Source organism: Solea solea, chromosome 10 (assembly GCF_958295425.1).
Source record: "Solea solea chromosome 10, fSolSol10.1, whole genome shotgun sequence".
Taxonomy (NCBI): Eukaryota; Metazoa; Chordata; class Actinopteri; order Pleuronectiformes; family Soleidae; genus Solea; species Solea solea.
Genome location: NC_081143.1, coordinates 18,490,466 through 18,506,561, shown reverse-complemented (window position 1 = coordinate 18,506,561; position 16,096 = coordinate 18,490,466). Strand labels below are relative to the sequence as shown.

Below are 16,096 nucleotides of genomic sequence, written 5' to 3'. Positions count from 1 at the left end.
AGAAGACACCACTAAAAAGCCAACAACAACCACCTAAATTCAAAACCCTGAGACATATTTCACTTACTCTGACAACTCACTGTCCTTTCAGCCAACTCTGCTGTCAAGGCTTCCAGCAACTATCTTCCTTCCCTCCTTCTTTCTTCTAGCTGAAGCAGTTCATTTAGACTCGGCACGTAACAGCACGTAACTCAAGCTAGCCTCTGCTCACGCTCATCATTATTTCATTGCTCTGATGCTTTTGCGTTACAAGAACCGCCCACTCTTCAACCTCGTCTTCTCATCTTCTTCTTGATCCCACCATCAGTTTGTCTCATTTCTATAAACTGTGATAACAATTGAACACATAACCCAGTTACTTGGTAACAAGGTTTTATTTATTATCTATCATTCTAGTTATTGTTGCTGGTTTAGGTATTTATTGTACATTTATTATTTTATTCTAGACCTGAGTAGGAATTTTCATTCTCCATGTTTTTAACATAATGAATACAGTGAACTTTGATCCTTGAGAAATATCCTTGATAATGTTTTTTGTCTTACTCCCACTGTACACTTTAACTTAAGTGGGTCAGTGTTGTGTGAGGGGGCTTGTTTGCATGCCTCATATGGGCGTCTCAAATTTCACCTCATTCCCCAAGGATAGTGATGAGTTTTCATTAATTAATGACACAGAATCAAATGCCACTTTGTTGTAGTTTCCTCCTCCTGCCACCTCCACACTGGTTTCAGTGGGTGATTGTGTAATTGGTTGAGCTCATCACAGCGTGGAGAGTAGAGTCGCTGTCAGTAAAGGAAAACAAAACAAAACAATGGAATGTAGTTCATAAGATTAGACTACTATTTTTGTACTGATCACTAATCCTTATCAACACCAAACAAGTTTTACTGTGTTTTGGAGTTTTTCAAAGACAGAATCCCTTCCGTCAAACAAGTTTCAGTCTTTTTGTCCCGGTTTGATCAGGTATTAAAACCACTCATTCCATATGTCCTTCTATACACTCGGTACACAGCTTATATCAAGTATAGTTTTAGATTGTTTTGCACTTGGTTCATTTTATAGTACTTGCAATGTTGCTGCTGAGGTGCATGTGATCAGGCCGAAGGCAGGAGCTGCAGCGGGAAGGGTCAAAGGTGTTGGGCTGGAAGTGATAGCAGTAGTAGTCCTCAGCAGGGGGCGCCATGTTGATCCTGCTGCTGACATTGAAATCTGAAGGGTTTGGTTGGGTATTCTCCTCCCTTTTTGACTGACTGATCACCTGCTGAAGTTCAAATCAAGCATCAGAACGAGGAAGAAAGGTGATTCGTGTGACTTTGATTGTCACTGGTGCTGGACAGGCTGGTCTGAGAAACTGCTGATGTAGTGGGATTTATTTTTGACACTACTATCTTTAGGGTTTACAGAGAATGGTCAGAAAAAATGAGAAATATTCAGTGAGCGGCAGGTGTCTGGACAAAAAAGCAGAAGTCAGAGGGGAATGACTTGACTGGTTTGAAATTATAGAAAGGCAACAGTAACTCAAGTTTGTTACAAAAAAGGTTGAACACACAACATGTTGGACCTTGAAGTGGATTTACCATGGCAGAAAGCTTAACCGGGTGCCACTTCTACCAATTTATTAGGTGTCCTGTGTACCTAATAAAGTGGCAGATGAGTGTACTTATCAGTGAGTCATGCCTCTATGTTACTAACAATGTAGGAAGATATCAGATAGTGTTACACTGCTGAGGAGAGGATTCTAACATAGAAATAATCCTCCACCATAATGTACCTACATACATTTCTAAAAATAAATGACAACATTCTTTACCTTGCAAAGTGATGCAGAGTCTTCATTTCTTCAGCCAAAAAAGGTAAAACGGTGTTTTATCTCCAAGAAAAGATCCTCCTTTACTGAAAGTTCACTATCTAGTGTGCTGTCACCGAGGCTGCGGACCGGCCTTTTGTCTGAAAACAAACCTTCACGGGCCCAGTATGTTGACTGCGTCCTATCAGATATCGTCATCTTTAGAAAGTGAAATGTGGCACTGACAGATGTCTTATGGACAGTGATGGGATAGCTTGCTGCACAGATGGTGTCTCTGGCAGAGTTTGGCCAACAGGGAAAATAATGATAAAGGCCAAAAAAGTGAAGTGTAAACTTCAAAAGGCCATGGATACAGACATACACACTATTTGAAGCACTACTTTTTTACATTTTCTCTCAAAAGTTAAACAATACGCTATCACCAAGGATTAGACAAACTGAACACTACTTAAACAACTTTATTTTGCAGATTAGAGCGGTGACATAGAAATATGTTAACAATAAAAGGATGATATTTTAAAATGTTACCTGGCCGTTTTATCGCTGCCGATTCCTACTTCAGAGTCCGTGTCTGAAAGCTGTTGACATAATTAGGTGACTAAATTCCCATCAGGAGAGAGAGGGAGTGCTGACTGAGACTGTTTTTCAGGCTTTAAACAAGCCACAGGAGGCGGCCTTTATGAGTCTCAGCAGAGCCACAGGTGAACAGTTCACACAAACCAGGGATGCACACAAACTGAATACAAACAGGCACAAGTGAATGTGTGCGCGCACATCGATGTAAACTTAGAACGCCACTGTGACGTTTTCTTGAGGATTAATTACAGTTTCATAAGCAGCCTACATTTTGTCAGTGATATCACATGAGAGATCCAACACATTGGAGTTTAATTAAACATCTCTAGCAAGTAAAATGACAATTAAGGAGAGTTATTTTTGTCCTCAGCTGTGTCTCATGCATGCTGTAGCTACATTCAGCTGCTCTGGTTCTAGAGCCAGTATCCATGGAAATGTCGTAGGAAAAGTTTGGCTCATATAACTTCAAACTAACTAACAGGCAGATAAACATTTGATGACTGCATCAGAGCTACATCATCTCACTGATTTCCTGCTCAGCTTTTAATATGCCGGGCCAGAGATTCAAACAACCCGAGTTTATCTACGTGATTAGAAGAAAGATGAAGAATAGACTTTAACTTAATATAAACAATCATAACAATCAAGTATTGATCACTATCGGTACCTTTTTTAATGTAAAGCACTGTAGCTGTAGCTGTGTATTAGTATTATTATTATTTATTGCCACATTTTAAATATTGCATATGAGAATGTCAGTGTTGTTATATCACTGTCATGGTGAGAAATGAGGAATTACAGAATAGAGGCTGTAAAAGTTAGTCACACAAAGAGGAAAATTGAATGCAGATTGTATCAAAACTGCATGTATCGATCCCAATGTTGTCAATCTAATTTGTGAAGTACCAGTGAAGCTGACAAATAAATCTTTCTGTGTTTCACAGTATACTGCAGTTTAACCATTGCTATCTTGTTTGTGTTTGGGTTTTTTTCAAATCAGAAGACACTTTTTGTGTGGTTTGGAGTGGGTGAAGGTGGGAAAAAAGAAAGTGATGTATCTTCCTGAGAGTGTGAGAACCGGCAGGTCACTGTGTTTGACAACTGACAACATAGAGACACTGAAAAGGTTGCTTTTGTTATGTTAATTGTATTTATTTAGTTTCCTCCTACAAGTCCAGAAACATGCAGATTTGGGGATCACTCTAAATTGACTGTAGGTGTGAGTGTGAGAGTGGATGGTTGTTTGTCTCTATGTGTCCCTGTGATGGGCTGGTGACCTCCAGGTTGTACCCCGCCTTTCACCCTATGTCAGCTGGGGTCCCCCGCGACCTCATGTGGAGGATAAAGTGGTAAAAGATGGATCCATGATGGTGTTTGTGTAATTACTCTCCCTGCCAGAAGGGGGAGAGAAAAGTAGGTTCAAGTAAGAGATTCTTGAGTCAGCTGAAAACAAAATATGAGAAACAATATAGTACACATGACATGTTGGTGTTGTAAAGAACACTGTACACAGTCTTTATTTAGAGTAAATGTATTCATCCACTGGGAGTGGTTGCCCCCCCCCGCCTCCTCACCCTCCTCCTGCCTCCCTCGGCCTGCTTTTCTAAAAACATGATGACCTGGATCAGCTCTCAAAGTGAGAAACGAGGCAGCTGCCTGCTTCTGAGTAAATTGTCTCTCGTGGCATTGGAGGGGGAGTCATCAGGCAGGCGAGGGCCCCAGAGACCCAGAGACGGTCGGCACTACAGAAAATAGCACCCGTCATCTGCTTATCAAATTTAAAACGGACTGAGGGGAAGAGTTGTTAACGGTGGTGTTGGTGGCTTTTGGTGGTGTTTTCTTTTTTTCTCACTGACCTCCTCAGTCAGGCTTGGTGGTGACTGAGACAGAAATACAGACTTTCCTCCCGAAAAGTATGCCAAAGGAAGTACATTAATATCTCACCGCCACCTAGATCAGCGTCAGTGAGGACGGTGTTTCCTTCACCTTGTTCAGCTCAGTGTCCTGCTAAAGACTTGACACTCTTTAATTAGAGTCGTTGACAGTCACACCGTGGCTGAAGAAGAATATGCTGAAACAGGTTTTTTACTACATTACAATTTTTTTTTTTATCGTATATCCTCAGGGCAAGTGCTAATTTGTGTTGCACTGTAAAACTTTGTGTACATTCACAGTCATCAGTTTCACACAGAAGTAACAACTTTTGTTTCATTCAGACTGGTAACATGAAGGACACTGTGTTCCTTCAAGCATGATTTACTCTCAACCCACTCATTCTCTCTGTACACCCACTCTGTTAACCCTTAACTGTACACCCACTCAGTTAACCCTTAACCTCTGGCTTGTGCCCACACGGTTCTCTCTTATATGACTGCTCCCCAACTTCCCACCTACACACTGCAACACCCACATCTTGTCTCATGGAACTAAAAAGAAAGGAGTTTTAAAAATAAACCATGGTACATGAGGGCGTGTGTGTGTGCGCGAGCCTGTTTATTTTTATGCAAGATAAAGAACAGAAAAAAAGGGGAAAAATTGGTTTCCATGGAAACTAAAAGAGTTGTGTCTAATTGGCAGTGACATCTCAAAGAGGTCTGAAATAAGAAACCGTTTGGACATGGCTGCCATGATCAAACAGCAAGTGGTTTAACTTATAAATGCTTTTGCTTATAGGAAACATAGGCATTTAGTCCGTCCAAAAATGCTTTTGGCTACATTTCTGGGACAAATTATTATCAGAAACTAAAGTGGGAGAGTTTATTTTGGTGCACAAGTAACACACATCGACTCACAGAGGTTCGGACAGCTATTCTTCTTGGAACACTGCATTGACTTCCATTCATTTACACTAAACAAAGCCTTATCCCTATATCAAGAAGACAAAAAGACAAGGAAGACAACAGCAGTGCATGTAAAACATTGTTATTGCATATATTTCTGGAGTCTCCAAGAAACTCCAAGGAGGATATTTAACAAAGACCACATCCCTGTACACGTGCAAGTCAATGCAGTGCGATGTAACAAGGGTTGTCCTGACCTCTACATTGGGGAAACCAAACATCCACTGCATAAACACAGAAGAGCCAGCTCATCTGGACAGGACTCTGCTGTGTAACTACATCTGAAGGACAAGGACAAGGGACAGGAGTGAAGGGAGTCATCAAAACAAAACTATATACACAATATAACAAAACTAAATGTCAAGTCTAAAGTCACCAGATTCCTGACTGGAGTTTGACTAAATTGCAAACGTCTGGAAATTAACACTGGTCTGCGGGATTTACACTGAATTACCAGTTTATTAGCATGTTACTTAAACTATGGTAGTTAAACATTTAGATAATAATATTCCATTAGTCTTTTTGGGTTATTTTCAACCATGTACTTGGTGATGCTGCTGAATTGTACCATGTTGCACTGACAAGTGTTTAGATTATTTAGTCTGCCCTGGATAATATCAAAGTATGTATTATGCACACATTTATATATAAAAAAACAACTTAATTATCCTTAAGTCACTTCACATCACTGCTGACACACACTATTTGAGGAATATCTACAATATAGAATACATATTGTACTATTAGACTAACAGTAAAATGCCTCAGAGACAGGTTTAAGTCTCTGCAGGATATCAGTGCAAGTATCCACAATAGCGTACATAAATAGGACTTAATCAGAGTTCTCTCTCGCTCTAGCCCCCTCTCTCTCTCTCTCTCTCTCTCTCTCTCCCTCTCCCACACATGCACATGCATGCTGGCAGGGATTGGGGCAGATGAACAGCCACCAGGCAGGAGCAGCAAATCTGTTCAGCGACTATGGAGCAACAGGACAAAGACCAGACTGGAGACATGTGCAAGTTTGTGCAACACAAAGTCATGACAAAGATGTTCGACTATTAAAAGGGGAAGCGAGGAAGATTTGAGGAGGAGAGGACGGTGCCACCTGTAAACCTCCTGAAACGGCTTTTTATGGAGGATGAAATCCCTCTTCAAGTGATTCACTTTGCAGTAATACCACGGTGAGTATTTATATCAGTCTGTCGGCTCTTTATGGGAAGATTATCAAGAAAATGTTACACAAAAGTCGTTGTTGTTTTTTTGAGTCAGATGTATAATTGAGTCAAATCTTAAAAACTGTATAGTTAGAAACTGCCTCTTTCTGTCAGTTCTGTGTAACAATGAAGCAAACTACTCAGAAAATACAAGTAGTTCTGTGACAGATGGCTCGTGCAGCTGAGCAAGTCAACTGTGAAACATGTGTGAAGTGTAAACAGAAAGAGAAAATATTTTAAAAGCTAACATCAAGGTTAGTGTATTGTTTGGTGCTCTCTCTCTCTCTCTCTCTCTCTCTTCTGTGTTCCCTGCTGTCGATTATTCCTGCAGGCTTTGGATTGATTTTCAGCACTGGACAGCTCCTGTGGCCTCATTGACATGAACATACGTCACGGCTGCTACTTAGTTTGCAAACATGCCCCGTCATAACTTCTGGTCGCACTGTCAAAACCATTGATCAGCATTTGTGTGACCTGTTCCTGCAGTGATGCATGTGCAAAGATGAAAACTGCTACATCACTCTGAACTGGTTTAACACATTAGAACATGTTTACTGGCTGAAAGGGCGATTTGTGACCCAGATTTATGGGATAGTTTTAGGACTTCTTTCGACTGGATTGGTATCACGTTCTTGTATGAAAATGCAAACTTTTTGGCACTGTGGGCGTTTTTCATTCAAATAAAATATCACTAATGATAACTCATAAATTACAGTTACTGAAGCAGGAGTTAGGAATGAGCAGCATTAGCTGCTTAAAGTATCAAAAACACTGATAATACAAAACAATTTACGACGGTATTTTCACAACAAGAAGGATTAAAAGTCATAATGATGCACTTAATGTTGCTTCACAGTGTTGAGCCTAAATTAAATATAACAAGACTTAATAAAAAACAACAAAAACATAGTTCAGTTTATTGTTACTTATTTCCATCATGTATTTAAATAACTACAATACAATGAAAACTATATATTTTAAAGGTAAAAGATTGTATTATTTATTAATAGTTCATTATTTCTGATACGTTTGGTGTGTCAGATGTTATTCTTTCACTCAGGCCCCATTTTCTTTTCTGAGGAGACAAGGACATATTGTGGCCCCAGTGTTGTCATCGGGGACATAAGCGCTCATTTTTATAGCTAATTTTAGGACAGCATCTCGTTCAGAGATTTAGAAATATATAGAAAGTTGGAGGACAATGGCAACGCTTAAAGCACAGAATGACCATGAGTTTGTTTTTCCGGTGGCTTTTAATCCAAGGCAGAAAAAAGAAGAGAACAAACAATTTTCTTTCATATATTGTGAGTGTGTGCGTGTGTGTGCGTGTGTGTGTGTGTGTGTGTGCATGTGTAAGTAAATCCTCCACATTTCTGCAAATGGCATTAGACATTAAACTTCCCCTGACGTCATAATCTCTTCATCTTAATCTGTATTTTTTATTAGATCTCACACCTGTAAAGCCCTCACTTTATCGGGTTTCTTTCTTTCTTTCTTTCTTTCTTTCTTTCTTTCTTTCTTTCTTTCTTTCTTTCGTTCTTTCTTTCTTTCTTTCTTTCTTTCTTTCTTTCTTTCTTTCTCTTTCTTACCCCCTCTTTGCTTCTTTCTTAGCCCCTCCCCCCGTCCCTTCTCATATCATCAGATCCCAGATTACACAAAAGGTCTTAAGGCAGGTCACACAACAACAACCAGCATCCACCTTTCATACTGTTGTTTGGATTGGTGGAGATTAAGAGACATGGTTATCTAGTGTTTGACGTGGTCTTCCTCTATAATTTTCCCTTTCCATGGGATTATGTTGTAATATACGTCAATTTGGTTCCTCTGACGTACTTGAATCAGAGAGACGTCAGATACAATAATCATTTTTCTAGGGGTAAAAGTTTTTTTTAATTTGTGCGCAGGTGTATTTTATCACACTTTGACCCTTAGTTATAGTGCTTTCTTTTCTAAAGGGAAAATAACACACACACACACACACAGAGTATGTGCATAGTCCCTTGGGAGGGAAGAGAGATGTTCCTATGGAGACGGCAAATACAGTAACTATGATCAACCATTAATTACTGTGATTCTCCCTCAGGGCTCTGCTGATAAAAAAAGACATCAGCCAGGTTCACACTGACAACTGTTGGCTGCGTTAGTACAAATGTTATGTGATTGCAGTATTGAGCATACAATTATTTATTCATTTTTGTCAGAAGCCTTTTTTGTCAGTCATTTGGAGCTTCACTAAAGCACAAGAGCTGCATCTTTGGTGTCAACATACTGGCACACTGTGTTTTTCACAATGTAAACAACGTCGTATGTGTTAAGGTCAACTTTTCACTGGGGAGAAAACTAATGATGAGCTTGGAAAAGTAAAACACATTCACTTACAAAAAGTATATATTTGTTTTAATTACGCTAAATCAGGGAAGCGTGGCTGTAATTCTTTAGTTTATGGTTAAACTTAAACAAACATCCCAACAACTCACAGTCACTACTCACTTTTCCCAGAGCTTTAATTTAATAGGATTTGCTCAGTTGCCATGGAGATGGATCCCACAACTCAGTTGGCAGTGGAGGCTGTGTTGATATGGTTTTGTCTTCTTGTATTCCTATTTATTCAACAGTTAGCTTAAGTTGATTTGGTAGTTTGATGTTTTTGTTGTTACTCTTAGAATTTCAACAACCGAAAATTCTTTAACCTTTTTACATAAATGTGTAATTTGAGAGCAAAGAGAAACACTCACACAGGCCACTTTATTAAGTACACAGTACAACTTTGTCATAACGGGTAGTTATTTTTTGAAACAGTCACCTTTCGAACATTTTCAACAAGTCTGGTCATGCCCCTCTGACCCCTGGCATCAAGGAGGCATTTTGCCTACAGACCTGCCGTTCATTGGATATTTTCTCTTTTTATGACCATACGCTGTAAACCCTATGGTTGTTGGTGAAAGTTCCAGTAAATCATTTTTTCTGTTTCTGAAATACTCGCCAACAACTATGTCAGATTCAAAGTCACTTAAATCACTTTTCTTCCCCACTCTAATACTCGGTTTGAACGTCACTCATCAAGTGTAGTGTTCTGGACAAGCCATCACAACTAAACCAGAACATTATAGTCTGTCAGTCATGCCTTCACTGTGAATCCACAACACCTGATCCCACACACGATGCCTCTGGAACTGACAACACTGACCTGTCTGAACTGTTATATTATTGGCTGGCGTCTTTAAGAGCTCAGTAAGAAAAGGTTGTTGATTTGCTGCAGCTAGTGCTCTCCTCCAGCTGTGTTGAGCTGACGTAATCATCTGACCTTTTGGGATTATCCAGTCGAAAATCACCCTTCATGCAGCCAATCAGCAGCAGGCAGATCGTAACATCTGTCCTCGGTGTAACAAAGAAAGTCTGGAAGCATCACACACACACACAAACACACACAAAATCCCTTCTGTGTGTGTTAAGTGTGTTTCCGTGTGTGCAGTCGACGTCACAGTGACCTCGAACAAAACCTTTTAAACTGCAGTGAATTCTTCCAAAGAAAATCCATTATGAACTTTTATGAATGCAGACCTGTCAGACAAAGAGATTCCCATATTATAAAACATCAACATGTGTGTATGTGTGTGTGTGTGTGTGTGTGTGTGTGTGTGTGCGCGGCCATGTGTTGATTATGCAACCTGGTGCTTTTTGAATCGTCTGGTTGCTGACTTGCTGACATAATAAGCTGAGCGAGATTACCCTCCAACCTTGTCATCAGGCCAAACCGCAGATCAATTGTTCCTCTAACAGTAAATTACCACTGATTCATCTCTTTTTTAGACCTTTGTCTCTTCCAATTGCTGTTTGGTTTTCCACCACTGGTTAGCCTGAAGCCACCTGAGGCTAACAACGAGCAAGAATCAGATCAATAAGCTTTCATTACACACAACTGTCTGGTCTGCTCTGTGCATTAGGGCAAATTTTTGATTCCTGTGATTTTAATCTATGCCGGCGGAGTGGCTCTATGGTTGCTCCGCCACTTTGGTGATACCTCAGCTTAGATATATGCCTCTTTTTTTCTTTCTCTCCTCCATGTCAGGCTACATGGTGACACCACATAGTTAAAGTTGTTCTATTAGTACTTGAGTTCAAGGCAAGAGCTGGGTAACACTGCTGCAGCTTTGTATTTGAATAGCATAATGAGATGCAGGTGAGCAGGTGAACTAGCGGGAGTTGAAACCACCATTAAGGACACACACAGACATACAGACAGGAAACTAGAAGAAAGGCGAGAAACTAGGAACATAAAAGACACACCATGGAGGGGAATCAGCAGAGTCATGGAAGAGTAGAGGAGTTTTACTGTCATAAAACAGAAGGGGAATACAGTTATAGGGTCAACAGAGGGTCACCCTTCCAATCAATCAAATACCAAATCCCTGCTCTGCTGGCACACGAAAAATACATCAATGAGCCAGAGGGGAGGGCGGGTCAGCATGAGGGCAAAGAGAACGGACTATGGCATGTATTTTTGAGCGACTTTATTTAAATACAATTTAAAAAAAAAGACTTTTTTTGACACGACACAAAATGACCAAGAGGTCAGATGAAGCGGGTTTTATGACTTTCATCCATTTTATGAACTCTAAATCTAAAGGTCTGTTCTCAAAAACTGATCGATCTGGTTTGTGTTTGGGTGCCAGAGTGCTGTCGTCAGCTGCTAGTCTGGTGTTGTCTGCAGAGCAGAGAGAGAGAGAGAGAGAGAAGGTTTTTGAATGGGGGTCGTATACCTGCAGGTATGGGTAAGTTAACTGTGTATTCAAAACAAGATAGGTAAGAACTCCATGAAAGAGGGTGTAAGGGGATTACACAACACAGCACACATTCCAGATGCTAGTTTGCCTGCTCACTTTGCCAATCCCTAGAAAGCGCACTTTTTAAAGAATAGTGAGTTACAGTTAGAAAACTGTATCCCACGCTAAGCAATAGCAATAAAGATAGTCTTTAATGGATCACAGGGAAAACAGGAATTTAAGACAAGAGAGGAAAGAGTTTGTTGTGGCTTGAACTTGTAGCTAGGTATGGTTGGGTTGGAGTGTTGACGTTGCCTTGTCACTACCCCCATTGCTATTGATGATGATACATTTTGGCCTTATGAAACAGGCAGCTAGGAAATGACCAGATTGATCTTGGTGCATGCACTTAGCAGCAGCCTGCATCCTGTACAGTTACCCAGCTGTAGACAGGTGAGTCCAGGCCTATCTCATCCGAACTCTGAACAAAGACACTGCTGATGAGAACAGTCTCAGTTAATCTTAACACACAGGGAAAAAGTAGTATTTACTGTATATTATTATTATTGTTGAAAACTTTAACACAAACAGTAACTATGATCACAAACAACCCAATAAAAGCATACCTTGGACTGAGCAGTAGAGTACTGAGGATATTGTAACATCGTGTTTAATTGTGGTCGAACATTTACCCCCCCCAAATCTCCAGTGAATCGCTCGGTGTGTGATGTGATGTAGGATTCTCATAGAGATGCAGGCGGAGGAGCTAGTTGTGGTTGTTTCCTGAGACTGACAGTCAGAGACAATGTGTAGTGGTTTGGAAAGAGTATGGGAGGCAACATTTTGATTGACAACAGACTGGTTAATGGCAGAGAGGTCATAGGGTGATTACCCATGTAGACCAAGTAGGATTTGTCTGGAAACTGCTCTGTGGTGGGAAGTGACGTCTAGCAGGTGAACTGTGGCCAGATTATTGTGTTTAGTTCAGTCAAACTACAGTTACAGACTTTTCCCTTTACACTTCCCTCTACCAAGGACATCATGTAACTATGGTGTTCTTCACAGAGAGGATGCCATTCTTCTTCGTTTGAAAAGAAAACTTCCACCCCACAATGTGGTTCTTTGGCTTTGGTGCTTTTTTTATTTTTTGATATACAAACTTTTTTATATATACAAACAAGCATACTTGTGGGTAAGCATTTGATTGAGTATCGTCTGCTCTTTGTCCACAGGCAAATATCCCTTTAAAAGACAGCGGTGTTAACAAATGCCAAACAGACCTGAGCTCATACCTCCCCTCTGTCCAGCAACAGAACTTTAATGGTTGGAACTGCCCGCCCCAACCTGCACTACTGCCCTCGCAGACATAGCCTGATGATCACTGGTGCCATGGGAGCGGTGCGAGTCAACAGGTGAGATACTAGGATGCAAAAATGAAATGAGTGGACTCGGTTGAATATTGAATATTTTGTAAAAACAAAATTAAAAAGATGTCTGACTTATCATTTCTTGTGCTCATCACTTGATGTGTAGTTGTTTGTATTACAGTCAGTCTTCTGTTCTTTGTCGAATCGTGTCCACCAGTTCTGTTTTGGGGTCTTTGTTTTGGGTTTTTGTAAGTTTTTGATTTAATTAATCTTTTTTTTGTTACAAACTAACACTTCTCCTGCGTTTGGGTCTTAACCTGCTCCCAAGCTTGAAAGAAGCCTGACGCCTTCACATGATTCTTATTTTAAACCCAGTCAGGATGTCATATTAGACGGCAGAGCAACACTGCCAGCGATATCTGTCATGTAAATAGTCAAAATTGCTACAATTAAGAATCATCTGTGTTTGAACATAAAAATCCATTTATCCAGCGTGGTTCTCCTACACCTACTTTTTCTTCTTCTTCTTGTTTTTGTTCCAGATACAGCATTGTTTCCACAGATGAAGATGCCCTTAAGATCTCCACCTTGGGCCTCCATAACGGCCACAGTCCTCTGACTCAGCAAACACTGTCGGGGGTCTGTATGCAAGGTGAGGAAGGAGAAGGAGGAGGAGGAGGAGGAGGAGGAGAAGGAGCATGTCCAGGAAGTGATGAAAGAAGAGGGGCTTTGTCTCTCAGGGTAACAAATGAGCCTATTGTCCACAACAGCTGCCGTGCTTCACCTTCATGCCATCTGGGCCTTGATCTAAGCACCAGTCGCCTGCGCAGCCGCTTTGTGAAGAAGAATGGCCAGTGCAATGTAATGTTCAACAATATGGAGGATAAACCACGGCGATACTTAGCTGATATTTTTACCACCTGTGTGGACATACGCTGGCGCTATTTGCTACTCATCTTCACCACCACCTTCCTTCTGTCTTGGTTGCTGTTTGGCCTGATCTTCTGGGGAGTGGCGCTTGCACACGGAGACTTTGCCCTCCGCATCCCTGTGAAGAATGAGGATCCCCGCAATACTGTGGAGGAAGGAAAAGACGAGTGGCGGCCATGCATTCTCCATATCCAGGGATTCATTGGAGCGTTCCTTTTCTCCATAGAGACCCAGACCACCATTGGATATGGTTTCAGGTGTGTCACTGAAGAGTGTCCAATTGCTGTGGTGACTGTGGTGGTGCAGTCCATTGTTGGCTGCATTATAGATGCCTTCATGATTGGCACCATCATGGCAAAGATGGTGCGGCCCAAGAAGCGGGCACAGACCCTGCTGTTCTCACACCATGCTGTCATTGCACTGCGAGACGGTAAACTGTGCCTCATGTGGCGTCTGGGAAACATGCGCAAGAGCCACATCGTAGAAGCACATGTGCGCGCTCAGCTCATTAAGCCGCACGTGACGACTGAGGGTGAGTACCTTCCTTTGGAACAAACAGACATTGACGTTGGCTATGATGACGGGACGGATCGACTGTTTTTGGTGTCCCCACTGGTGGTGGTCCACGAGATCAACAAGAACAGTCCTCTGTATGATCTGAGCAGCACCAACCTCCCGAAACAGGATTTTGAGATTGTGGTCATCCTTGAAGGCATGGTGGAGGCCACAGCTATGACCACTCAGGCCCGCACCTCCTACTTAGCCAAGGAGATTCTGTGGGGCCACCGCTTTGAGCCTGTGGTCTTTGAGAAGGGTGACCGCTACCATGTGGACTATTCCCGCTTCCATAAGACCTATGAAGTGCCATCTACACCTCACTGCAGTGCCAGGGAACTGAGCCAGATGATGGGCCGATGCCGACGATCTTCATCGTCCAGCTCGAGTTACTCCAGGTCTCCAACACCATTTTCCCCGAGGGCAGCTCGTCACCTGCTGGGTCCTCACTCTCCCAGTGCTTTCTGTTATGAGAACGAGGTAGCTTTGTGCTGCGGGGATGATGAGGTTGAGGAGGATGTTAAGCAGGAGGCAGGGAGCCTGAACATAAGAAGTGACAGAGATGTAACGATGCGAGATGACATTCACTTGGGTTTCAAGGAGACGTTTGTGAAAGAGCAGACAGTGGAGATGCTCTGTGTTCTGGACACAGAGAATCAAATCGGTCTTGACAGACTACAGCCCACCCTGCCTTTATACATCAGCAGAGAGTCGGGAGTTTAATCGATGGTAATGGCCCGGACCTTCAATTTGTTTCCTCTCTTTGTCTGTGTGCATCCAACCAAAGTATTGAACTGGTGTAAAATAAAAGGAGGACACAATTTAAACTGTACATCCAGGAAAGGAGAAGGATCCATTTTACAGCTGTTACAAATGTGTAACTTGCTCTGGTTTCAGGGATTGTACAGTTTCCTTTGTAACATCAGTATGTATGACACACACACTTCAACTGTTAAACATAGTGAACAGGTATTTCTCTCAAATAAGCTTCTCTCAAAAGGTTTTGTGGATTTTTTTGTTTTATTAAATATGACCTCTGTATGAGCTATAGTCAAGATACTTGTTTTTTTGTAAATATGATATGCTACTGTTAATATGCTAAGTCAAAATGATCTTGCATGTATATATATATATATATGTATATGTATATGTATATATACATATATCTTTACATATATTTACTTTGAAGGACGCATGATTCACATACTCTACTTTAACATGCACATTTCTTCTGCAAAACATGATTTATTCTCAGATACTTCTGTCTTCCAGCCTTAGTTCTGTAACTTTTCACATTTTATAAATTGAACTATTTTCTTTTACGTCATTGATCGCAGTTTATTCTACAACAGAAACACTAAGAAATGAAATCCTAAGCAATGGAAAACAGCGTCAAACATGTACAGATTAAAAAAAAAAAGAAATGCACTTTATTCTCACTTTTATCAGTAGATGAAACACTTTGCGACAGTGCGTTGTTTTGTGTGGACAAAGCACCAAATAAAAACAGTACTGTTAATGCTTCAATTGTATTTGTTGACCCTCTGTTGCACATTTACACAACAGTATAGCCATCATGCTGATACCCCTCCATATCCGTAAAATCACACACATCAAACCTCCAATGTTGGCAATTTTTGTCAGTTGTGTGTCGTTGGGGAGGATTTTTACTACTGTAATAGAATTTTTATTTTTTTTCTCTCATTTTCTTTTCATATAAAGATCATATGGTATTTTTTTTTTAGCATAGAATAAGCCTTTTAAATGTACTTTATAGTCAAGGGCCTTGCTCTATGCAGGCTGACATTTAAGGCTGACAGGTTTCTACAGCAGCCTGAATGGACAAAAACAGCCAGTGCATGTGTTCAGTGCTTTAAAACAGAAGCTTACTATGTAGATGAAAAAGAACAACAATCTTTTCTGGTATGTGAAGGCCACTGTTGTTCCCTTAGGTGCTTGGGAAAGGCAGAGTTGAGCTGAGGAGTCCTGTGTTCACTGCAATCTGCAGTGTCACCATTAGATGTCACTCCCTCTTACAATCTG

The 16,096-nt window shown here is 41.0% G+C and overlaps 1 protein-coding gene across 1 annotated transcript; it reads left to right on the top strand.

The window, feature by feature from the left end:
• The first annotated feature begins 6,150 nt into the window (after window positions 1–6,150).
• Window positions 6,151–15,544, top strand: LOC131467693 (ATP-sensitive inward rectifier potassium channel 12-like). The gene is made up of 3 exons (XM_058641756.1): window positions 6,151–6,405; window positions 12,434–12,613; window positions 13,111–15,544. Exons 2-3 carry the CDS (start codon window positions 12,522–12,524, stop codon window positions 14,774–14,776), a joined length of 1,758 nt encoding a protein of 585 aa, XP_058497739.1. The 5' UTR covers window positions 6,151–6,405; window positions 12,434–12,521; the 3' UTR covers window positions 14,777–15,544.
• Window positions 15,545–16,096: the final 552 nt, after the last annotated feature.